This window comes from Gorilla gorilla, chromosome 11 (assembly GCF_029281585.2).
Source record: "Gorilla gorilla gorilla isolate KB3781 chromosome 11, NHGRI_mGorGor1-v2.1_pri, whole genome shotgun sequence".
Classification (NCBI taxonomy): domain Eukaryota; kingdom Metazoa; phylum Chordata; class Mammalia; order Primates; family Hominidae; genus Gorilla; species Gorilla gorilla.
In genome coordinates, this window is record NC_073235.2 from 45,533,185 (window position 1) to 45,559,250 (window position 26,066).

The 26,066-nt window shown below is 36.3% G+C and overlaps 1 protein-coding gene across 4 annotated transcripts in view; it reads left to right on the forward strand.

Moving 5' to 3' along the window:
- Nucleotides 1-26,066, forward strand: part of KYNU (kynureninase) — a 288,310-nt gene that overhangs the window by 256,367 nt on the left and 5,877 nt on the right. For 3 of the 4 annotated variants that reach the window (XM_055380094.1, XM_063694804.1, XM_004032615.4), the window contains 2 exons: nt 19,279-19,331; nt 22,892-22,977. In XM_055380094.1, the coding sequence (XP_055236069.1) occupies nt 19,279-19,331; nt 22,892-22,977 (139 nt within the window). The remainder of the gene's footprint in view (nt 1-19,278; nt 19,332-22,891; nt 22,978-26,066) is intronic. The other variant, XM_063694805.1, reaches the window with a different exon arrangement.

Sequence of the window (26,066 nt, forward strand, 5' to 3'; positions counted from 1 at the left end):
TAAACTGGTACCCAGCTCTCTACTGGTAGAAAGTTGTGGGATTGAGATTCAAGTCTCAGGTCCAGTAAAATCTTCCTTGTCAGCTCTCAACATGGATAGTTCTAAATGTGTTGAAGCTGCTAGAGGAAATAAAAAATAAAGGCAGCCTGGAATGGTTGCTCACACCTGTATTCCCAGCACTTTCGGAGGCCGAGGTCAGTGGATCACTTGAGGTCAGGTGGTCGAGACCAGCCTGGCCAACATGATGAAAACCCGTCTCTACTAAAAATACAAGAATTAGCTGCGTGTGATGGTGTGCGCCATCACTCGGGAGGCTGAAGCAGGAGAATCACTTTAACCCAGGAGGCGGAGGTTGCAGTGAGCCAAGATGGCACCACTGCACTCCAGCCTGAGTGAAAGAGCAAGACTCTGTCTCAAAAATAAAAATAAAGGCAATATTCATTTTTCCTCCCGAGCATACAATACTATCTTTACTATCACCAATGTTTCCTAAATTCTAGTTAAACTAGGTACTACTAAATTAAGCACTTAGGGTGATGAAATCATATCTCATTAGGTGTCACCTGGAGGGAAGTTAATCTGCCATCACCAGTATCTAACCCCCCTCTACTAACGGGGTCACTAGTATTATTTTCATCGGTTGGGTGCCATCTGATCCAATGCATCATAGTCAAATCACCTCAAGGCTAACATAAATTGTGTTTTCTCTAAATAAAAACCAACCAAAATATCTTGCCCTAGCTTAAGCTAAGAGTGAGGCTTCCTGATAAGTAGGTCATCCAGACTCTAGGGATATGTCTTCCCCATGTTGGATGGAAAGATCTACCCTGTAGTGGAGATGTGAGGTATTTGACGAGTGTAATAGATGATTCAAGTCTGATACTAGCAAATTCATTAATACTATGATGAGACTGCAGTCACAGATGGAGAGACCAGTCCTTCCCCCAGGCACTGTCTAACACTGCTTTAAAGGGTAGCAAGTGAAAATGACCTACCTGGTTGTGTCTAAAGTTTGCTTAGGGCAGTCCCATTTCACTTTAAGAAGCACCTGTAGAGCTCTCATATACCAGGTTCCATGTTAGGACCTAGGCATGCAGAGAAACAGAACAAGGCCCTGCTCATAAGAGTTTCCAGCGACCTAGAGAAACTGGAAACAAAATAGTCTGACCCTTTTTGTCAACAAGTCACATGTGCATCTATAATAGGAGTGAGAAGTTGATGAAAAAATAAGAAGAAAGGCTCAGTCATATGTCAATAAATTTCCCGGGAAAGCAGAAGTATACAAAGTTGTATGTTTGCAATAGTATAAATATATATAGCATAAAATAGTATAAATATACACACCTTGTATATTTGAATAGTACATTATTTCCCAAGTATTTTTGTTATGATTACCAAAGAGAAAAAACCTGGAACTATTTAGGTTGGTGCAAAAGTAATTGTGGTTTTTGCCATGGAAAGTAATGACAAAAACCTCAATTACTTTCGCACCAACATGTAATATTTCTGGGTAGAGAATGATAGATTATTGGTTTACAAAGACCAGTCTGAATAGAAAAGGATGGAAAGCAAGGTAAAGTTTGCTGCAATCTGAAGCGACAAGCACACATTGCTTCAGTTCATGCTGTGTTCCGACAATACATGGAAGTCCTCAGAACCCAAATCACTGAAGCTGTAAGTAGAGTCTAGAATACTAATGGCTCTGGGAGGAAATATCCAAAGTCACTGCTGATTCAGCTAGAGAAAATACACTGGTTGTCCCCATATCGGAGGGTCTCCCCAAGTTGGAGGTTCTCCAAAATATAACATGTTTCCTGCGACAAAGGAGAACAGAAGAAAGCAGCTCTATCTCAGAAGGGGCTCTGGACCGGGCACGATGACTCACGCCTGTAATCCCAGCACTTTGGGAGGCCGAGGCGGGTGGATCACCTGAGGTCAGGAGTTCGAGAGCAGCCTGGCCAATATGGCATAGCTCCATCTCTACTAAAAATACAAAAAGTTAGCCGGGCCTAGTGGTGCATGCCTGTAATCCCAGCTACTTGGGAGGCTGAGGCAGGAGAATGGCTTGAACCCAGGAAGTGGAGGTTGCAGTGAGCCAAGATCATGCCACTGCACTCCAGCCTTGGTGACATAGCATGAATCCATCTCCAAAAAAAAAAAAAAAAGAAAGAAAGAAAAAGGGACTATGGAGTACAAAGGCCCATGTGTCATTTCCCATAATAGTTTTCATATTTTTGTTTTATTTTTTACTGTGTATATTTAAGGTCTATAACATGATGTATGGGATACATAGAAGCAGTAAAAGGTCGCTATAGTGAAGCAGATTAAGATATCCACCTTCATGCAGTTACCCATTTTTTTTCTAGCAAGAACAGGGAAAATCTACTCATTTAGCTTGAATCCCAAATATAATACAATTGTACTTCCCATAGTCCTCATGCTGTACATTGGAGTTCTAGACTTGTTCATCCTGCATATCTGCTACTTTGTGTCCTCTGACCTACCTGTCTGCATTTTCTTCCCTCACACCCGTCTTTGGTAACCACTCTTCTGTTCTCTATCTCTGTATATTTGAATTTTTTTTAGATTTCATACATAAGTGAGATCATGCAATTTTTCCATTTCTGGCTTTTTTCTTTCTTTTTTTCTTATTAATTTTTTAGAGACAAAGTCTCACTATGTTGTCCAGGCTGGAGTGTGATGGCTATTCATAGGTGCTATCACAGCACACTGCAGCCTTAAACTCCCAGGCTCAAGTGATCCTCCCACTTCAGCCTCCCACGTAGCTGGGACTACAAGTGTGTACCACCGCACCTGGCTCTGGCTTATTTTAGTTAGCATAAGGTACTCCAGGCTCATCCATGTTGTGGTAAATGGCAAGACCTTATTATTTTTTAGGGCTAAATAATATTTCTCTCTCTCTCTTCCTGTCTCTCTTTGTTTCTCTGTCTCTTTCTCTCTCTCTGTGTGTGTGTGTGTGTGTGTGTGTGTGTGTGTGTGTGTCCATCATATTTTCTTTTCCACTCATCTGTTGATGGACACTTAGGTTGATTCCAAATCTTCACAATTTTTTGAATATGCTGCAGTGAACACGGGAGTGCAGATATCTTTACAAGGTGCTGATTTCATTTCCTTTGGGTATATGTCCAGAGAAGGAATTGCTAGGTCTTATTGTAGCTCTATTTTTAATTTCTAGAAATTTGATAATTTTAAAGAAAAGTTGCATATGTGAATGTTATCAGGTCTTGAATTTAAATGAGCAAATAATTTTATTTTCTTTGTTTTTGTCTATCTGAATTTAATTCTATCATGAACCCACATCTGTTTCTTGAAGGAAATTTGGTCTTGTAACTTCTAGGTAAGCTTAGTGACTTTTGCTGTTTTTCTCAGTAAATTTGGACTTTAAGTTCTGTTGGTTCAGCATTCTTTTCCTTTCCTCCACAGAATGACATTGCAAAGGTAGATGATATACAGAACACTCAGGCATAGGTAAGGGAGAGGCTTCGGACCCACAGCCATCTCCTGGAGTACACTGAGATGTGCTTGTACCTTTTTGGTCAACTGCTTTCATTACCATTACTTTCTCCAAGATGTGTATGAAACTGAAATGGCCTGATGCCTTTTATCCCAACCATCCCAAAGCTCCATTGGAGACTTGGAGTCTGTCAGTCACTTCTATACCTATCCCTGGGGGAGCAGGAATTTCAAAATAGTCCCTTGCATCTTTGGAGGATATAGTATGAACCTGGGTTTTAAATGGAGGTGCTATCACACACAGGTCCATTCTCCTAACATTCCTACACCAAGACTATGGCACCAATTTGGGGTATGAAGAAATTCTTTACAAACCTTTGGACTGCCCCTTAGAGCTGAGGGAGCATGGCTCAGGCCATTTCCATCATCAGATCTTCTCAAACATATGTGGAGTTCCCACTGACCTCTCAACCCTCCCAGCCTCATCCCTTGGAATTTATCTAGTGGTATGGAGTACAACCTGGCTAAGTATTAGGAACCTGAATCAGGTATGAATCTCATCCTTTTCTGAGGCTTCTCCTTCCCCAGCAGGAGCAAATTTGGTTTAATTAATGGGTGAGATCCATTGTTTCTTCAGTTTTCTTTTATATGTGCTGTATCAGGCATAAATTTTATGCTGGGCTATAGGTAACACATGATTTGAGATCAAACATGTCTACTGCAAATAAAAAGTCTTGGCTTTTAAAGAGAATTGTCTCTGCTATAAGTTTCAGAAGTTTGTTTTGGAACTCAAAGCTAAAAATTAGAATTTTGGTTCTATATGCACCGTTTGGTGTTCTCCACTTAACGAATGATCCTGAAGCAATAAAATGTATTGATTCACTGTGGAGAAGAAGAAAGTTATGGGAGACCATTTATAAATGATGAGCAAAATTCTTAATACATTTAAAGTTTTATCACCTCAAACATTTTCCAAGCAATAGGATATGAGTAGTTGTCTCTGAATCCATACAGTTTTCAAATCAGAGGAAATGACAACATGAGATTTAATATAGCATAGAAAAACAGGGACAGATTTAAAACTCATCAGGTGTTTGTTTATTTGTGTTTTGGGTTCGTTTAGTGACAGGGTCTGGCTCCGTCACCCAGGCTGGAGTGCAGTGGCGTGATCATAGATCACTGTAATCTCGAGTTCCTGGACTCAAGTGATTCCTCCACCCTAGTCTCCCAAGTAGGTGGGACTAAAGGTGTGTGCCACCATGCCTGGCTATTTTTTTGTTTTTTAAGAGACAGATCTTCCTATGTTGTGGAGGCCGGTCTCAAACTCCTGGCTTCAAGCAATCCTCCTGTCTTGGCCTCTCAATGGATGATAAGTTTTCTAATCAGATTTAGTGCTTTTCTGGAAAAATCATTAGACAACAATTCTGAAGCTAAATATTAAGTGTGTGCCTAAAAATTTAGCAAACTTAATGGAAGAGGTCCTCAGAACTCTTTTAAGATCAAACAGTTCAATACTAAAAGTAAAAATTTGAATGGAAAAAGAGGGTGTGGGGAAATCAAATTACCTATCCTGTATGCATATTGGAGGTAGAATGAACAGACCAGGGGCATCATGCAAAATTCTCAGGCGCCAAGTAGAGTGAATAAGTATGTGGTAATTATTCACAGTGTCAATGCATACAACTGAAAATATGATCAGTACTTAAATGCTGTATATAATATATTATCAGGTCATGTCTCATGACCTGATAAAGACCATCTGTATGTCCTTAAATGTCCTTAAATGCTAGATGTAAGCTTGGATATTTGTTTATGTTTATGTGAATGACATTCCTTCTTTCTTCCTGGGTTTTTGTCCCTCTTTTATTTTGTTCTGTTTATGAAGTTCTGCATTAGGTAGGATCAGTGAAATATAAACATAGATTTGTGAGCGTATAAATGAGACTACTCAAAACATTTCCCCTCAATTTAAGACTTTATATTTTGAGACACACTGGAATCAGTGACGTCAGTTTGGAAGCTCAGATTTTCCTAGCAACAAATAGTGTGGCTTAGACAGAACGTCAATTTCAACAGTGAAATTCATTGATAGGTTCTTTGAATTTAACTCAGTGGCTCAAGTTCAGTTTGGAGTAATGCCAGAGGCATGTCTTTGCCCTAATAGTCTGTTTCCTCACACCTGAAACATATTCTTATCTCCTTTCCTTTTTTTCTCCAGACTGTTCAAAATCTGTCCTTTAGCTGCAAGTCTAAACAACAACCAATTCTAGAATATAGTTTTCTCTAAACGTTCATTCTGTTGAAATATTTTAGCGAGTTAACACTTAAAATAAAACTTGCTCTGAGGCTTTGAAAAGTGAAAGTGGACGTCTGTACAGATAAAGTATCAAGTTTATTACTATCATGTAAAATTTTACAGTCAGTGATTATTTCCTTTGGAATAAGATTTATGTACTTCACCTCTGAGGCAAGACTTCATATTCAGCTGTATTTCAAATTATGTTTTTCACATAGATGCACATTTCAATATGTTAATATGTAATTTAGGAAACAATTTGGTTATCTCTAATAGGATTATAAAATTCTCTCTTTCATGTACACAATGCAGGTTGAGAATTTTCTGAGTGGACATGAATTTTTTAAATCATTACCAGAAAAGTCTCAAGTACTTTATGCCTGTCTTCTAAATCAATTCTTAATAATTTTCCAAGTGAAAATCCATTATGATTAGCTTGACATCTCATACAAACAACCGTGTCAAAATTTTTTTCTCCCAGTTTACCCCCACTGATGTAGTTCAGTTATATGAACTGCTGTTTATATCAGATTTGAGAAGGGTTCTGACTTGTGTTCTAACCATACCAAAAAGAAAATTAGAACTTTTTGTAATTATGACTTTATGGCTTAGTTCCAGTTTGTTTATTTCTTATTTTTTATTTTTATAACTTCACCTTTTATTTTAGATTCAGAGGGTACCTATGCAGGCTTATTACCTGGGTATAATGTGTGATGCTGAGGTTTGGGGTCCTACTGATCCCATCACCTAGGTACTGAGCACAGTACCAGCAGTTTTTCAATTCTCAATCCCCTCCCTCTCTCCTTGCTTTAGTAGTCCGCAGTGTCTGTTGTTACCATCCTTATGTCCACGTTCCCATCTTTATGTCCATGTTTAGTTCCTACTTATCAGTGAGAACCTGCGATATTTGGTTTTCTGTTGCTGCATTAATTTGCTTAGGATAATGGCTTCTAGTTGCATCCATGTTGCTGCAAAGGACACACTTTCATTCCTTATTATGACTGTATAGTATTCCATTGTGTATATGCACCATATTTGTTTTATCCAACCCACCATTAATGGGCACCTCGGTTGATTCCATGTCTGTGCTATTGTGAGTAGCTGCAATGAACATACAAGTGCGTGTGTCTTTTTGGTAAAATAGTTTATTTTATTTTGGATATGTACCCAATAATGAGATTGCTGGGTTGAATGGTATTTGTAAATTCTTTGAGAAATATCCAAACTGCTTTCCACATAGCTGAAAAAAATTACACTCCCCCCAACAGCGTATAACTGTTCTCTTTTCTCCACAGGCTCACCGACATTGGTTGTTTTTTGACCTTTTCTCTCTTTTCTTTTCTTTTTTTTTTTTTTTTTGAGATGGAGTTTCAGTCTTGTTGCCCAGGGTGGAGCGCAATGGTGCAATCTCAGCTCACTGCAATCTCCGCCTCCTGGGTTCAAGGGATTCCCCTGCCTCAGCCTCCTTAGTAGCTGGGATTACAGGCATGCACCATCACGCCCAGCTAATTTTGTATTTTTAGTAGAGACATGGTTTCACCACGTTGGCCAGGCTGGTTTCAAACTCCTGACCTCAGGTGATCCACCTGACTTGGCCTCCCAAAGTGCTGGGATTACAGGTGTGAGCCATCATGCCCGGCCATTTTTTTAACCTTTTCATAGTAGCCATCCTGACTGGTGTGAGGTGGTGTATCATTGTGGGTTTGATTTGCATCTTTCTGAGTGATGTTGAGTATTTTTCATATGTTTGTTGACCAATTGTATGTCTTCTTTTGAGAAGCATCTGTTCATGTATTTTGCCCATATTTTAGTGGGCAAAATATTTAGTTCAATTGCTTAAGTTCAATTCTTTTGAGAAGCATCTGTTCATGTATTTTGCCCATATTTTAGTGGGCAAAATATTTAGTTCAATTGCTTAAGTTCCCTATAGATTTTGGATATTAGAACTTTGTCAGATGCATAGTTTGTAAATATTTCCTCCCATTCTATAGGTTATATGTTTACTCTGTTGATAGTTTCTTTTGCAGTGAAGAAGCTCTTTAGTTTAATTAGGTCTCACTTGTCTATTTTTGTTTTTCTCACAATTGCTTTTGAGGACTCAGTCATAAATTCTTTGCCAAAGCTGATATCCAGAATGGTATTTCCTAGGTTTTCTTCTAAGACTTTTATAGTTTTGGGTATTACATTTAAGCTTTTAATCCATCTCGAGTTAATTTTTCTATATGGTAAAAGGTAGGGGTCCAGTTTTATTTTTCTGCATATTGACAGCCAGTTATCCCAACACCATTTATTGAGTAGGGAGTCCTTTTCCGATTGCTTGTTTTGTCTACTTTGTCAAAGATCAGATGGCTGTTATGCAGCTTTATTTCCGGATTCTCTGTCATGTCCCATTGGTCTATGTGTCTGTTTTTGTACCAGTATCATGCCATTTCGATTACTGTAGCCTTAGAGTATAGTTTGAAGTCAAGTCATGTGATGCCACCAGCTTTGTTATTTCTGCTTAGGATTGCTTTGTCTATTCAGGCTCTTTTTTTGGTTCTCTTTATATTTTAGAATAGTTTTTTTCTAGTTCTGTGAAAAAATAATGTTGGTAGCTTGATATAGGAATGGTGTTGAATCTGTAGATTGCTTTGAATGGTATAGCCATTTTAGCAATATTGATTCCATGAGCAAGGAATGTTTTTCCATTTGTGTCATCTCTGATTTCTTTTGGCAGAGTTTTGTAGTTCTCCTTGTAAAGATCATTCACCTCTTGGTTAGATGTATTCCTAGGTATTTTATTTATTTATTTATTTTCAGCTACTGTAAATTGGATTGTATTATTGATTTTGTTCTCAGCTTGATTGTTATTGATGTATAGAAGTGCTACTGATTTTTTTACATTGATTTTGTGGCCTGAAACTTTATTGAAATTGTTTATCAGTTTCAGGGCCCTTTTGAAAGATTAGTTAGGGTGTTCTGGATATAGAAGTGTATCATCAGTTAAGAGAGATAATTTAACTTCTTCTTTTCCTGTCTGAATGATTTTTATTTATTTCTCTTGCCTGATTGCTCTGTCTAGGACTTTCAGTAATATGTTCAACAGCAGTGGTTAAAGTGGGCATCCTTGTATTGTTCCTACCTTAGAAAAAAGGCTTTCAATTTTTTGCTGTTCAATTTGATGTAAGCTGTGGGTTTGTCATCTATGGCCTTTATGTTATTGGGGTGTATTGCTTCTATAACCAATTTGTTGAGAATATTTATTGTGAAGGTATGTTGAATTTTATTAAGTGCCTTTTCAGCACGTATTGAAATTATCATAAGGTTTTTGTCCTAGATTGTGTTCATGTGATTATGACATTTACTGATTTGTGTATGTTGATGGCTCAAGGATGTTGGATGCAACATCCTTTCATCCCTGGGATAAATGCCACTTGATCATGGTGAATAATCTTTTTAATGTGTTGTTTGAATTGAGTTTCTAGTATTTTGTTAAGGATTTTAGCAACTGTGTTCATCAGGGATATTGCCCAGTAGTTTTCTTTTTCTGTTGCTATGTCCTTGTCTGCTATTGGTATCAGGGTAATGCTGTCCTCATGGAATGAGTTTGAAAGTATTCCCTCCTCTTAAATATTTGAAATAGTTTGAGTAGAATTGGTATTAGTTCTTCTTTAAGTGTTTGGTAGAATTTATTAGTGAATCCATCACGTCTTTGGATTTTCTTTAATGGGAGGCTTTTTATTATTGCTTCAATCTTCTTACTGTTTCTTCATAGTTCAACCCTGATAGATCATGTGCATCCAGGAATTTATTAATTTCTTCTAGGTTTTTCAACTTGTTGCATATAGCTGTTCATATAGTCTGTAATTTTCCTTTGTATTTCTGTGGTATCAGTTGTAATGTTCCCTTTTCAGTTTGTGTTTTTATTTATTTGGGTCCTCTTTTTTCTTAGTCTGGCTAAAAGTTTGCCAATTTTGTTTATCTTTGAAAAAACCACAGCATTTAGTTTTGTTGATCTTTTATATTTGTTTTATTCTCAATTTTATTTATTTCTATTCTGACCTTTATTCTATCCTTCCTTCTACTAATTTTGAGTTTGGTTTGTTCTTGCTTTTCTAGTTCCTTGAGGTGCATCATTAGGTTTTTTGTTTGAAATCTTTCTACTTTCTACTTTTTTGATGTAGGCATTTATTGCCATAAACTTTCCTCTTGCACTGGTTTTGCTGTATCCCATAGGTTCTGGTGTGCTATGTTTCAATTTTCATTTGTTTCAAGAAATTTTTAAATTTCCTTCTTACATTCTTCATTGACTCACTGGTTGTTCAGGAGCATGTTGCTTAATTTCCATGTATTTGTACAGTTTCCAAAGTTCCTTTTGTCACTCATTTCTAGTTTTATTCCCTTATGATCAGAAGAGATACTTGATATGACTGCAACATTTTAAAAGTTGTTGAGAATTGTTTGTGGCCTAACATATGGTCTATCCTGGCAAATGTTCTAAGTGCTGATGAGAAATATGTGTATGCTAAAGTAGTTGAATGAAATATTCTGGAAGTGTCTGTTAGGTCCATTTGGTAGACTGTAGTTTAACTTTGATATTTCTTTGATGATTTTCTGTGTAGACAATTTGTAGGTTCCTTTCGATCTTGGACTGTTACTAAAAAGATGCACTGAGTATAATTATACGTAATTTACTTCATACTTATTTAAATACTTCTGGAGATTAAATTTCCAGAAGTGAATTTCATAGGTCAATGGTGTTTATCTTTATAACTTTGGTAGCTATTGCTCATTTATTTTCACAGAGGTGCATCACATTATACTCTCAAAGTAATACATGGGAGTTAGCCCTTACCCACAGTCACACCAATAGAGTACATAATCAGACTTTTGTATTTTTGTCAATCTGAGAGGTGAACAATGGTATCGCAATGTAGTTTTAATTTGTATTTATATTATTAGTAATTGGAGAGATTTTCTTTTTAACTTTTAAGAACTACTTGTTTTTCTTTTCTGTAAATGGTCTATTCGTATCCTTTGGCCATTTTTCTTAGATTTTTATTTTTGCCTTATTGATCTATATATACTCTTGTACTAGAAAGATTAACCCTTTGTAATATGAGCTGCAGAGGATTTTTAAAAAATATATTGTTGCTTGATAGGACTTTCTCTTCTGATTCATTGGTCTATAGAATTGATCCTGAGTTTCTCTAGCTTTATTAATAGAATGAGTTATATATTGTTTTTTAGAGATTTCTTAATATTATTTGTTTTCCCAAATGACATTAGAATCAGCTTTTCTGCTTCCCAAATAAAAATCTATTTTTACTGGTGTGTTAGGCCTTTCTCACATTGCTATAAAGAAATACCTGATACTGGGTGATTTACAAAGAAAAGAGAGGTTTAATTGGCTCGTGGTTCTGCAGGTTGTACAGGAAGCATGGTGCTGGAATCTGCTTGGCTTTTGTAGAAGTGTTGGGAAACTTACAATCATGGCGGGAGGCAAATGGGGGGCAGGCACCTCACGTGGCAGGAGCAAGAGAGAGCAAGGAATGAGATGCTACACGCTTTTAAACGACCAGAAATCACAAGAACTCACACACTATTGCAAGGACAGTACCAAGAGGGATGGTGCTAAACTATTCATGAGAAATCCATCCCCATGGTCCAATCAACTTCCACCAGGCCCCACCTTCGACATTGGGAATTACATTTCAATATGAGATTTGGGCAGGGACACAATCCACATTATATCAACTGAGATCATATTAAATTTGTGCATCAATTTAAGGATAATTGACATTTTCTTAATATTGAATATTGTTCAAGTATTTTTATTGTTCAGGAATGCAGGTCTTGAACACTTTTTTGGTAATATATCTGTTTGTTGCAATTTAGTTTTCAGATATTTATTTCTTATATTAATTTTCCACCAGACTACCATACTAAAGTATCTGAATATTTATATCAAGTAAAAAAATTATGTAACTTGAAAGTACAGTAGTAATAATTTACATCTTCTTTCCTGTTTTTATATCTGCCAAATCTTGGTATTAACGAAAATTACTTCGGTGTTGCTAAATCAGAGTTTGACTTTCAGGCTGAGGTTGCTGTATTTCATTACATTAAGTATCTTTCTACTATTGTTTTCTTTAGATTTTTTAAAACTTAAGAATAAGAATGTCATAAATGTCTTTACAGGGTTTAAGGAGATAATCTTATTTTTCCTTTAGTTTTATTAATAAAATGAATTGTATATTAATAAATTTGCTAGTATAGACCCATTTTTGCTCTATGTGAACCCTACTGTTCATAATGTGTTATTTAATATGCTGTTAGAATCTGTTTGCAGTATTTTATGATGTTTGTATTAATATTTTTAAGACTGAATATTTTATGTATGCAATCCTAACCTAGTTTAATATTAATATTATAATAGCATCACAAAAAATGATAATATCTCCCATACCTCTTTTTTGATTTGGTTTTTGTTTTCTATGCACTGAGCTAGTTTAAATAGCATTGGAATTATCTACTAAAAAGTATTGATAGAATTTCCCCATGAGATTACCTTCTTTTGTGAGTTTTAGATGTTTAGGTCTTTTCTCTATTTCTCCTATTAAAATCTATTAGTTTCCATTTTGTTCCTTGCTGGGATTAGGATGAATAAGTAATATTCTCCCATAAAATTATTCATTTAATCTAGATTTGTCAATTTAAGCAATGTCTCTTTTATGATGTGCTTATTTTTCCCTATTTTGTGAATATCCTTCTGCATATGTTTTTCTTTTCATAGCTTTACCTTCTCATGTTTTCTTGATCAATTGGTATTCCTCTCCCTCACCACAACAAACTTGACTTATGTATCAGTGTAACTGTCATTTTATGTTTTCTAACTATTAATTTCAGCTTTTTTCTTTGTTAATTGCATACCGCTGCTTTATTTTAGATTTGTTTCATGTACTTTTATAACACTTTTTAGTCTTATTATTGATTTATTTGTTTTCTTTCTAATTTTAAAATTGATCTACAGTTTAAAGCTATGAATTGTTCTCTCTGCACTGTTTTGGCAATTTCCCAAAAGTCTTGATCTGGAGCTTTTAAAAATCATTCTTATAAAGGAAATTTTACCAATTCAGTATGTATTTCTCTTTATCCTAAAAGTAATTTCAGATCAATTTACTTTAAACTTGCCAGGTAATTGAGTCTTTTCATTTTCTGAGTTTTTTATTGATTGTTAGTCTTATTGGATTATACTCAGATACTATGGTCAGCAATATATACTTTTTGGAGATATTAAAGATTTTTTATAGTTATAGTCAACATTTTATGAGCATTTCTTTTGAAAGCTATAATCTTTATTTCAAGTCACAGCGTTAAACATTTATGTTAGATTTACCATCTTAATTGATATATTTGTCCCCTTGATCTGTCATGGACTTAGGTTAATAAAACTTCTGCCACAGGATATTTCTCTCTCCTTATAGTCTCTGTAATGTTTGCTTTATGAGTGTTGGTGTGGTATTGTGTTATGAACAGCAATTCATAACTTTTATCTTTACTGTGAATTTTTCAAATTATTGACAAAACTATCAAGTGATAACAGATTAGGTAGAAGGAAGAGGAAAGCTGCTAAATCTATAATTGTTCAAGGAAGAGAACTAATAGAATAAAGGAAAAGAAAAATTTAAAACCTTAAATATCAAAATAAGTACTAAATAAAAAATGAGTAAATTACTCAAATAAAAGCAAATCATCTCATGTTGAAAGACTTTTTAAAAAAGCTTTAGAAATAGAAAATATGACATTAAATGACATTGAATTAAGACCAGACATATTTGTCAAAGTGATAAATATCAATAGGTTTAATTCATATATTGAAAGATAAAGTCACCAGATTGTACTACAAAGCAAAGAGACTCAATTAAAATAAATAACTCAGAAAAAAATAGAATAAAAGGATGAGCAAAAGTATAAATAGAAAATGTAAAATAAAGCAAGATGTAATCTTTATATATGACAAAATGGAATTCAGACCAAAAAAAATGATGAGGGATACTTTTGTCAATAATTTTAACTTTCTTGATATTCACTTTGTATTCTTAGATTTGATTATACTTGTTTTACCTGATCTATCATGTTTAAATTATGGATAGTGAGTAAAACTACGTTAACTCCTCTATTTGTTTAGTTGTTTATTTTTACACTTTCACATATCATTTCCTATTTACTGTTACCTTAATCTCCACATTTGTTCAGTCTTAGTCCTATAATTAAGTATATTCGATAGTCACAATATGTCATTTTGTTATAGTTTCACCAGTCATCTCTTGGCTGACTTAAGTTCTTTTTCCAGTAATGAGGAATTCATGGGAAAAATATTAGCTGAACACTTGCTTGATCAATACCAGTAAAACTTATACAATTCGACTTGGTCAAACATAGCATTCATGTATCGCATTTTTTTTTCTCTGAGTATTGTACAGGTATTTCTATATTAGTCTCTGTCATTGAATGGTTGCATTTGATACATTTGAAGCCAATCTGACATTTCTTTCTTTAGTCTGACTTCACCTTTTTTGAGTGGAACTTCAGTTTTTTCTCTATCCTTAAAATCCAATAATTTTAATAGGCAGTAACCAAAATTGACCATTCTGAGTTAATCGCTCCCAACTAACTCAGAGGATGTTGCATTTTTTCAATGTAGATTCAAATCATTTTTATTTCCTTAAAGTTGTCTTGAATTATAACTTTAAAAAAATTCTTCTCAGGCTTTTCTTCTTTGGAAACTCATTTTGATTATGATAGAACTTATTTATCTGCTTACTAAATTTGTCATTTTCTCTCTAAACTATTTTAAATATATCTTTTTGTTTATTTTTTCTCACAACTATCTTTTGTCCCTTGCTAGTTTTTCCATAGTATCCTGCCTTTCTTGAAGTTTTTCAAATCTTTTTTCCTTTCTTTTATGTGTTTTGTTTTTCTTTTCTAGTTCTTTCCTGATTTCTGCATGCTCATTTTCATCCCTCCTATTGTTAAGATATGTTAATCCTATTCCTACATTTTTACTTGGCTTTTTCCAAACGCATGGAATATTATTTCATTAAGCTTCTGTTGTTTTCTTTATGTATTCATTTTCACTACATTTCTCATCCACTTTCAGGCAATCTTTTCCTCGTGCATATTTTTCATCTGCTTGTAGATTTCTCCCATTTTTCATGGAAAATCTTTGTGTTAGTGCTATACCCAGTTCTTTTTTCATTGTTCATCACTGAATGTGTTGAATTTTCCTGGATTAGCAATTTGGGGGAGGTACCTAAGCAGGAGGCTAGGGGAGAAAGGATACAGTAGCCCTTCAGATTTTTCATTTGCTCATTACTTCCATCCCTTAGGGGTCCTGTTGATTCTTTCTATGGATGTGCCTCCTTTTTCTGCAGGATACATAATGTAACCACTGCTCTGAAAATGGCCCTGCTCTCTTGTATTCTATACCCTTAATTGTATCAAGGGTGTAGCTTTTGGAATTCAAATTGGGCACCTTGTTTTTACTTTAGATAATTTTTTTTTTTTAACTGGAACTTCAGTAGATATTCCATCACTTGAGCTTTTACCATTCTGCTCTGATTTTTTTCAGTTCCTCCTATGCAGATTCCACCCAATATCATCAATATAGGCAGAAGAACCATTGGGGATAAAAAGAGAGGATTATTAAGTTTCTCATAATGAATTACTTGAAACGAGAGAATATATATTAGAAATAAGGTTTCAAAGGTATGCCTGGGTTGGTACACTATGAATTTTAATAAGTTAGTGAGAACTGTATGATATTTTTAAGTGATGGATTTTAAAAAATTTAATCATTTGCATAATTAATCAGACTCTGCTAATTAATTCTATAAAACTATATGCAAAATGCATAAAATATTTTTGAAATTAAAATTTGGACTAATAAAGAGGAGTTAAAATGATAATTAGAAACTTTCTTTGATGCAACAACAATATGTGCTCTTTAAGAAAAATCTGGAAAACATAGGAATAAAGCATAAATTAAAATATTTAACATTTTGGCCATAGTCAAATATGAATGCATACATGTTATTGTTTTAAAACTAGAATCACACTCAAAATATTGTGATCTCTATTTTAATCTTTTTGTATATATATTCTTTTAAATAGGATTTTTATAATGGCTGCAGAGTATCCCTTCATATGCAATGGTGTAATTTGTTTTTATCAGTTCTCCATTACGAGATATTCAGGTGGTTTCGACACTGAAAATTGTATTGTGTTAATTGTCCTAATGAAGCAGGATATTTCCCTGACCCCTTGGCGGAATTCCTGACAGCGGTGCCTCATTTACTCAGCCCTGCTCGCTGCTCTCAACTCCTCGCGGGAGGGAGTGCACGAGCGAACGAGTACGGGAGCTGGAATGAATGAGTGCTGGAATCGGCTGGCCACTTGGCGCTGGTAGGACCCAACCCCACTCACTCGGACCTGCAGCGTTCCACCCCTCATGGGAGGGAGCGCACAGGTGAGCAGGTGTAGGAACTGGCCCCACGCTTTAGAACCGGCAGGATTGAACTCCATGCAGGCCCCACAGCAGAGTCCAACCGGGGGTGCCTGCGACTCTCAGAGCCCCAGAGGGCACGTTACAGTGCTCCGCAGTCCGCATTAGTGTTAATAGCTCAGTGGGGCCTCTGACTTTTCACATGAGGCGGCTGCCTTCCACCAGCCCGGGTGAAGAGCCAGTGTGACAGCCAGATTCTTCTCGAAGTTACGAAGTTACTCCACCAAGCTGTCCCTCTGAAGTCAAGCCACTTCTCTCCGATGCCCAGCTGTATCCTGTCTACTGGCTGAGTCTGGGATTAATATAGGCACAGGATGGGGCGGGGTGGGGCCATGAGTGGTTTAGAAAAAGGCAACATTTGAGCGGGAAAACGGGGATAGAAGTTCTCACTTTGGGCTGTGGTTTCAGGCTTTTCAGCTTGAGGGTGGGAATTCCTGGGGACCTACTCTTTTCTGCCTAGATTTTCTGTGCCTGCTGTTCCCTATCACTAATACACAAATCTTGGTGTACTTCAAATAGTGTAATCCAAATAGTGTAATCCAATTTAGATAAATTGGAAGGAGTAAAATTTCTGGGACAGAAAACAATGCATATTTCCCATATATCTTCTTAAATTGTCCTCTAGAAAGATTTTATTACTTATTTATTATCATTATTCAACAGTGGCTGATTTCCTTTTCTTTGAATCTTTAATGAAAATATGCATAATTTTAAATCATTTTGTATATTTGATATATAAAATATGGTCTCATCTTTACATTATAGTGTGAAACGTTAGTGAGAATGAGGTGTTTTTGTTTGTTTTGTTTGCTTCTCCTGAATTCATGGGGCACAGACATTTCTCCTTTATAAACTGCCTGTCCCTGCTCTGTAGCTGGGTTGCTCTTGGTACATTGTCCTTTTTCTATGTAAAAACTCTTAGTGAAAACTCTTTCATATGGGACAAATATCACTTCTCTTCCCCATCTCTGGTTTGCCTTGCAATTTTGTCTGTCTTTTTAATACAGAATTTTAAATGTTTATAAATCTGTTGGTATGTTCCTTTGAATTTTCTTCTGTTTTATACTTAGAAATTTCTGTTTTGAAAATCATGAGTATGTAAATATAATTTTTTCATTTTTGCATTTTGGAAATGTCATAATTAAGAGGTGATAATTGTGACATGATCTGAGGACTGTTTCTGTATTTACCGTCATATCTCATTTGTCTCACTGATGTTTCTTTACTAGAATTAGTCTCATTTATGTACTGCATTTTATAATATGTGATATTATCATATAAAGCATATAAGATACTATTACAAGATAATATAGCATATTCCTCGCTATACTTTTCTATTCTATATAAATTTTAAAACATTTTGTCATCTCCCAAAAAATAGTGCCTTGGAATTTTTATTTTGACATCACTAAAACTAAAATATTTAGGGATAATTGATTAGAAGCAACATGATATTTCTCTTTCTAAATTTTTTATATTTTTCTCTAAATTGTTTTATAGTCTTTTTCATGTAATATATACACACACGTATGTGATTTCCCCTATATATTTTGTATTTTATGTCTGGCTTATTTTACATTCTTTTTTTTTTTTTTTTTTTTTTTTTTTTTGAGATGGAGTCTCACTCTGTCACCCAGGTTGGAGTGCAGTGGCTCCATCTCGGCTCACTGCAACCTCCCCCTCTGGGTTCAAGTGATTCTCCTGCCTCAGCCTCCTGGTAGCTGGGACTACAGGTATATGCCACCACGCCTGTCTAATTTTTGTATTTTTAGTAGAGATGGTGTTTCACCATGTTGGTCAGGCTGGTCTCAAACTCCTGACCTCATGATCCACCCGCCTTGGCCTCCCAAAGTGCTGGGATTACAGGTGTGAGCCACAGTGCCTGGCCCACATTCTTATTAACAATATGAGGCCGGGCATGGTGGCTCAGGCCTGTAATCCCAGCACTTTGGGAGGCTGAGGCAGGCCAATCACCTGAGGTCGGGAGTTCAAGACCAGCCTGACCAACATGGTGAAACCCTGTCTCTACTAAAAATACAAAAAAGTTAGCCGGGCATGGTGGCACATGCCTGCAACCCCAGCTACTTGAGAGGCTGAAGCAGGAGAATTACTTGAACCCGGAAGGCGGAGGTTGTGGTGAGCCAAGATTGCTCCATTGCACTCCAGCCTGGGCAACAAGAGCAAAACTCTGTCTCAAACAAAACAAAACGAAACAAAAACAATATGAAAGCAACCAATTTCCTTTAAAAGTATTTTTAAAACTTTCAACAATTGTATGGGCTTTTTGGGTACATTTCTCTTTAGAGATTCTATTGTGAAAATATTGTATTAATTGTTTGACCTTTTGAGCTTTTAGCTTAATTTTAAAATAAAAACTGCATAATATTTTTGTTCATTTTATATTAAATAAAAACTGGTCATTAACTATAACTCTTAAGTTGACATTTCACACAAAAATAATAATAGAGATGGATAGATTTTTATCCTCATTCTTTTAGTTATAAATATTAATTACCATATGATACCATATAGTATTTTATCTGCTGAAGTATTTGATGACTTATATTACAAATGGCTTTATAATGCAGGCCCCAGATTTCTAAATTAGTAGTGTTTATTTTTATAGATCAAAATATCATGTCCAGTCACAGTGGCTCATACCTGTAATCCCAGCACTTTGGGAAGCCAAGGCTGATGAATCACTTGAGCTCAGGAACTCAAGACCAGCCTGGCCAACATGGTGAAACCCTATCTCTACTAAAAAGACAAAAACTAGCCAGGCATGGTGGTGCATGCCTGTAGTCTCAGCTACTTGAGAGGCTAAGGCACAAGAATCGCTTGAACCCAAGAGGCAGAGGTGGCAGTGAGCTGAGATCACGCCACTGCACTCCAGCCTAGGCAGCAGAGCAAGACTCCATCCAAAAAAACCCCCAAAAACCTAATGTTTTTATTTATATTTTAGATTAGTGGGATGGTTTGGCCATGAACTCAGCACCAGATTTAAGATGGATAACAGTAAGTGTATTTATTTTACCTAATAAGTCATTTTTATTTTAACTTTATTTCAGTGTTCATCTGTCTTTGTATTATGTGTAATGTATATGCCCCAGGGAGAGTGCACTTCAAAAATGTCACTGAGAATTCTCAAATAAGAAATGACATTTCCAGAGTGTAAGACTAAGAGTTTATAGATTTTAGCATGATTTTGAGTCTATCCCTTAGCAGGGAGATAAAAGAAAATGAAGTCCAAGGTAAGGGTCATGTGGCTTGGTCAGGTGCCATCAATACAGAGTGCCTGAAACACTGGGCATGGAGGACAGGAGGAAATTTGGGGCTTGGAGTCAGATCCAGAAAGACTTGGGTGTTAATCACACTTTGCTGCTTAATAGTTTTTTGATCCTGCACAAGTTATATCATCTTGTGTCACTGTTTTTTCTTTCCCACTTATCTAATGTGAATAATAAAATCTATTTAAAGATTTGATTTTAGGGTTAGTCAAGCTCAAAACAATAAGCCAAGTAGGACACAGCAGTACCTTAATAAATACTCATTTTCACTCCTCTTTTTTCCTATTTTCCTTTTGTGGCTTTTGCCATGTACCAAAGAGTGTAGCAATTCCTGTGAGCAGTCAACCCCAGCAGATAGAAGTGAAACTCTACCATGCAGAGCTTCCTTTTCCTGCATGACCTTATTTCTCAATCACATGGGATGCAGAAAGATCATACGTGCTTTGAGAGTTCAACATAAACTTGATCCTTCAGATTGCTTTAAACCCTGAGATACTGTTTTAAATTCGTTTTCATTTTTTATTGACTTTATTTTTTTGTTTTTGCAACAAGGTCTTGTTCTGTCACCTAGGCTGGAGTACAGTGGTGCGATCAAGCTCAGTTCAGCCTTGATATTCCTGGCTCAAGCAATCTTCTCGCCTTAGCTTCCTAAGTAGCTGGGACTAGAGGTGTGCACCACCATGACTGGATGATGATGATGATGATGATGATGATGATGATGATGATTATTATTATTATTTAGTGGAGATGAGGTCTTGCTATGTTGTCCAGGCTGGCCTGAGATAATATTTTATATATATAGGTGCTCTTTGACTTACAATGGGGTTATTTCCTGATAAACCCATCATAAGCTGAAAATATCTTAAGTAAAAAATGCATTTAATACACCTAATCTATAGAACATCATAGCTTAGCCTAGCCTACCTTAAAACACATTCAAAACACTTACATAGCCTAGAGTTGGGCAAAACCATCTAACACAAATCCTATTTTATAATAAAGCGTTGAATATATTATGTGATTTATTGAATACTATACTAAAAGTGGAAAACACAATGGGTGTATGGGTGCTCGAAGTCTGGCTTCTACTTAAGATATACTGCTTTGTATCACTGTAAAATTGAACAATATTAAGTCAAACCATCGTTAAGTCAGGGACCATTGGTATGCAGATTTGTAGCAACCAAATTGCAAAATGGGATATTCCAGTCAAGTCAGGATACCTGTATTTTACCTTGGCTGCTAAAATAATTAGATCTATTATTATACCAGTTATTTAAATTCTTTGAGATGGGTTTTCTTATTTGAAAATAAAGGAATTGAATTTGATCAGGGGTAGCAAACTTTTTCTGTGAAAGACCAGATAGGAAATATTTTAAGCTTTCTAGGCTATACAGTCTCTGTGGCAAATACTCAATTCCATCATTGTGGTGGTAAAGCAGCCATAGGTGATACATAAGTGAAAGATTGTGGCTATGTTTTCATAAAACTGTATTTTAAAAACAGGGCCTGGCACGAAGACTCACGCCTGTAATCCCAGCACTTTGGGAGGCAAGGCAGATGGATCAATTGATCACAGGAGTTTGAGACCAGCCTAGGTGACATAGTGAGACCTTGTCTCTATAAAAACTACAGAAATTAGCCAGGAGTGGTGGTATGCATCTGTAGTCCCAGCTACTTGGGAGCCTGAGGCGGGAAGATCACCTGAGCCCGAGGAGGTCAAGGCTGCAGTGAGCCATGATTGAGCCACTGCACTCCGGCCTGGGTGACAGAGTGATACTCTGTCTCAAAAACAAAAACGAAACTAGTGGGTCAAATTTGGCCCATAGGCCATATGGCCATATATTAGTCTGTTTTCACAGTGCTATAAAGATACCACCTGAGACTCGGTAATTTGAAAAGGAAAGAATTTTAATTGACTCAGTTTCACATGGCTGGGGAAGCCTCAGGAAACTTACAATCATGTCAGAAGGCAAAGGGAAAGCAAGGCACATATGAGGCGATGGGAGGTGAGAGAGAGAGTGCATAAAAACTGCTGTTTTTGGCCAGGCGCGGTGGCTCACCCCTGTAATCCTAGCACTTTGGGAGGCCAACGCGGGAGGACCACGAGGTCAGGAGATTGAGACCATCCTGGCTAACACTGTGAAACCCCATCTCTACTAAAAATACAAAAAAATTAGCTGGGCGTGGTGGCAGGCACCTGTAGTCCCAGCTACTTGGAAAGCTGAGGCAGGAGAATGGCGTGAACCTGTGAGGCGGAGGTTTCAGTGAGCCGAGATTGTGCCACTGCACTCCAGCCTGGGCAACAGAGCGAGACTCCATCTGAAAAAAAACAAAACAAAAACAACAACAACAAAAAAAAACTGCTGTTTTTAAAACTATCAGATCTTGTGAGAACTCCTTCACTATCATGAGAACGGCATGCGGGAAACCACCCCCATGATCCATTCACCTCCCATCAGGTCCCTCCCTGGACATATGGGGATTACAATTCAAGATGAGATTTGGGTGGGGACACAGAGCCAAACCATATCACCATAGTTTGCTTAATCCTGGATTTGATAACTATAAAAAAGTCATCAAGTTTTAACATTCTTTTAGTCAGTCATAGTGTTAACTTATCTCTGACTAGCTATCTTAACCCTATTGAATTTAACTTGCTACAGTCCAATCTGCTTAATTCTAATTAGTAGAGCATCTGTTATTAATTTACCTTTTTTATATACTTAGGCAGATCTTTTTTTAAAGCTCCCTCTATTGTATGTGTGTGTGTGTGTGCGTGTGCATGTGTGTGTCTGTGTGTGTTCTGTAAGAGAAACCACTTGACCTAACAATCCTAGAGCTAAAAGTCACCTTCATAGGTCATTTCATTCATATTTCTGCCTTTGGGAGACATTATAATTACATGCTACTAAAAGCTGATGCTCTTTCTCATTGACATGGTTTCATAATAGAATAGCAAATGTTGAGCAGAATAAGGAATCCTGGCTTGGGAATAGGAAGGCAGAGAATGGGGTCCGGAAAAACTTCCGGAAGAGGTCATTTTTACCTTGGGTCTAAGATTTCTGGTGTTCTGCTAAGAAGGTGGGGACAAGGGAGGTGGGAACTGCTGGTAAATGGGAAATAACGTCGATATTTTAGTTCCATGGAGCTTATCTTAAATATCTCAGAAATCCTACTTAGGAATAAAAGTTTAAGCCTTGCTCTTTTACTCTCCAGTACTCTAGTATCTTTATGGACACTTTTAAAGTTACCTTCTATGATAATGACATGATATTAATTTCTCAGAACTGCAGTTAATCCCTGGGGTCTGTGGATTCCGAATTTCAAATCCTCCCATTTTGTTGGTCTGTTCCTTGCATGCTAGTTTAGAGGTAAGTGATGTATGTTTCAGCCTTCCCACATCTTTGCGTTTTTTCTTGATCTGATTGTGACAATTCGTAGTACTTTCTCTGCTACACAGCAAGATGATACATGTGCACTGTGCATGAACAAGGGACAGAAGGCAGCATTCCCCTTTAGGACAGTGATGATGTGGTGAGGGTCTCCCTTCATTCATGTCACCAGCCCCCAGCACAATGCTTGGCACATTGTTGGCACATAGTAAATATTAAATGGAACTCTTTTGGGGAGATACATTTTTTACTCCACTTAGAATCTGTTTAAACATGAATAAGTTATTTAACCTTCTCTTGGCCTCTCTTTATACCAAATAAGCATGCAATATTTAGTTCTTCATAAATTCGCTCATTCAACATAAATTTATTGAGAAAATATTGTGTGCCTGATGAGATTACTGGGGACAGTACTTTTTCTAGTTCATTGTAGGTGAATGGACTGACCAAGTACCATGTGACAAAGCTAGGAAAGACTTACTTGAAGGAAAAAAGAATAATCAGAATAAACCAAAGATTAAATAAGGTGGTCTCATAAGGTAGGGTGGTTTTATGATTTTTTTAAATTGGGACTTCTATGCCATTATATCCATTTATAGTCTCCACTATCACTGACTCAATATTTTCCTTTAAATTAATTTATATTTTTATTTAGGTAAATTTAGTTTCACCCTGAAATGATAAATATACATAACAAGAAAATGAAATTGTGATTCCTTAGATACTATTATTTAGTATTAGACTAAATGTGGCCAAGTAAAAATATATAGGTTATATAGTATAAAATTCATAATAATGTAAATATATAAAGTAAATGTATATTTTGTATACCTATATTTAAGTAAAATATATTTTAAGTAAATGTGCATATATATTTCTAATAGAAGTTTTACATAGAACTATTCAAACAAGGATTTGAAATTTTTTCATGTCTCCTTCTAAAATCATGTAGTTTATGATATTTTAGCAAAAACTTATAGACGATTTCAGCATCAAATGAGTGACAGGATGAAGATTCAAAATTCCTTCTAATCTAAAATTGCATAATTCTGTGAACACTTACAGCAGTTTCTCATTCTGGCCACTGGATGGCAGCATCAAGTTCCTCTGTTTTTATTAAATTTCACCACTGGATAGTGATCATCACCTCATTTCATTCTGTCTCAATTTAAACCGCACCTACTCAGTTTAACCACTAGATGGAGCTTGTGTTGTTTTCACTTCATGGCAGAATTTTTCTTTAACTTGGAAAATAGACACAGTAACGAGATTTTTCAGCCAGTGGTATATATTTTTGGCAGTTTTTTGAGTAAAAATCTGCTTAGTAAATCAGACAATGATATTTGAGTTGTTTTTATAGTATCCATTCAGATAAATATTTTGTTTAAACATTTTAAAACAAAATAAAGTTTCTGCATTCCTTGCAAGTTTGTATCAGCAAGAAGATGTGTGACAATATCAGAAGCACCAGGACATACCTTAGGAAGAGCTTGTACCTAAAGTAATTTCCTCTGATGCACCATATCTTTGCAAATAACTTCTCAGACGTACCTGGAAATTTCCTTTTAGACGCCCTCACTTTGGCATACTTTCTGCAGTGGACTGGCTTTTCTAGTAGTATTCACCCTTCTCTTGTGGGAAAGGAAGCACATTCCTATTCTTCCAGCCGCTGTTTTCCTACCACACTGTATTAGAGTCACCTAGACAAAGTTTTTATTTTCAGTTATAATCTGAGAACTGATTTATTGTTTCTTTTTAATATCTAAACTTAAACCTCAGCCTCCTGAGTAGCTGGGACTACAGGTGTGCACCGCTACACCAGGCTAATTTTTGTAGTTTTTGTACAGACAAAGTCTTACTATGTTACCCAGTCAATATCTAAACTTAAAACCCTAAAAGCCACAAGAAGAATGATATGCATTTCTCTGGATCTTCTAATCACTTACATATTTCCCTTGAGCCTCTTTCTGCTCATTTCACTGCTGAGGCTATGTTCTAACCAAAATTATCTCTAGTTAATCAAGCCTTATGTTGGTAAAAGTGTTTTTTCAAAATTCTTTCCTACTGTAAATTGCAAAATTTTTGAACTACAAACTAATGCATTGAATTGCTTCCCTTTCTCTAACTGTTAAAATGTCTTATTTTCTAGACATTTATGGGTTTCTCATGTGAGTAAGCATCAGTGAATTAACTATGCTTCTATTAATACTTACCTTTCTTTAAGTTTTATTTATTTATATTTAGAGATGAGGTCTTGCTCTGTTGTTCAGACTGGAATGCAATAGTACGATCATGACTTAGCATGGCCTCAAACTCCTGGGGTTCAAGTGATCCTCCTGCCCCCACCTTCCAGGTAACTGGGACTGCAGGACTGCACCACCACACTTGGCTGATTATTATTATTTATTTATTTTATTTCTTTATTTTTGAGACAGGGTCCCCTTCTGTCACTCCTAGAGTGCAGTGATGGGATCTCAGCTCACTGCAACCTCTGCCTCCTGGACTCAGTTGATCTTCCCACCTCAGCCTCCACAGCAGCTGGGACTACAAGAGTGCACCACCATGCCCAACTAATTTTTGTATTTTTTTATAGAGACAGGATTTTGCCATGTTGCCCAGGCTGATCTCGAACTACTGGCTGCAAGTGGTCCTCCTGAGTAGCTAAGACTACAGGGCATGCCACTGTGCTCAGCTTATTTTTAAATTTTTTTAGAGATAAGGTCTGGCTATGTTGTCCATGTTAATCTGGAACTCCTGGCCTCAAGCGATTCTCCTGCCTCAGTCTCCTGTTTGAAATGTTTGTTTTTCAGTGCTATAAAGAAATAGCACTTGAACGCAAATTTAATTTATTTAGTAAGGCCATTTTTACTTCCTGCAGAAAGGATACACTCGCCAGCAGTTTTGCCATGAGAGTACATCGAACAAAGGAGACAGGGTCATTTATAACCTGACGTGTCCACCCTACTGCTGTGTCCAGTTCCAATGGCTGGAATGGGACCTCCCATTCTGTATTTGTCCCGATTGGCTAGTAACTTAGAACTTTTTAAAAGACGTAAAGGTAGAGGGTA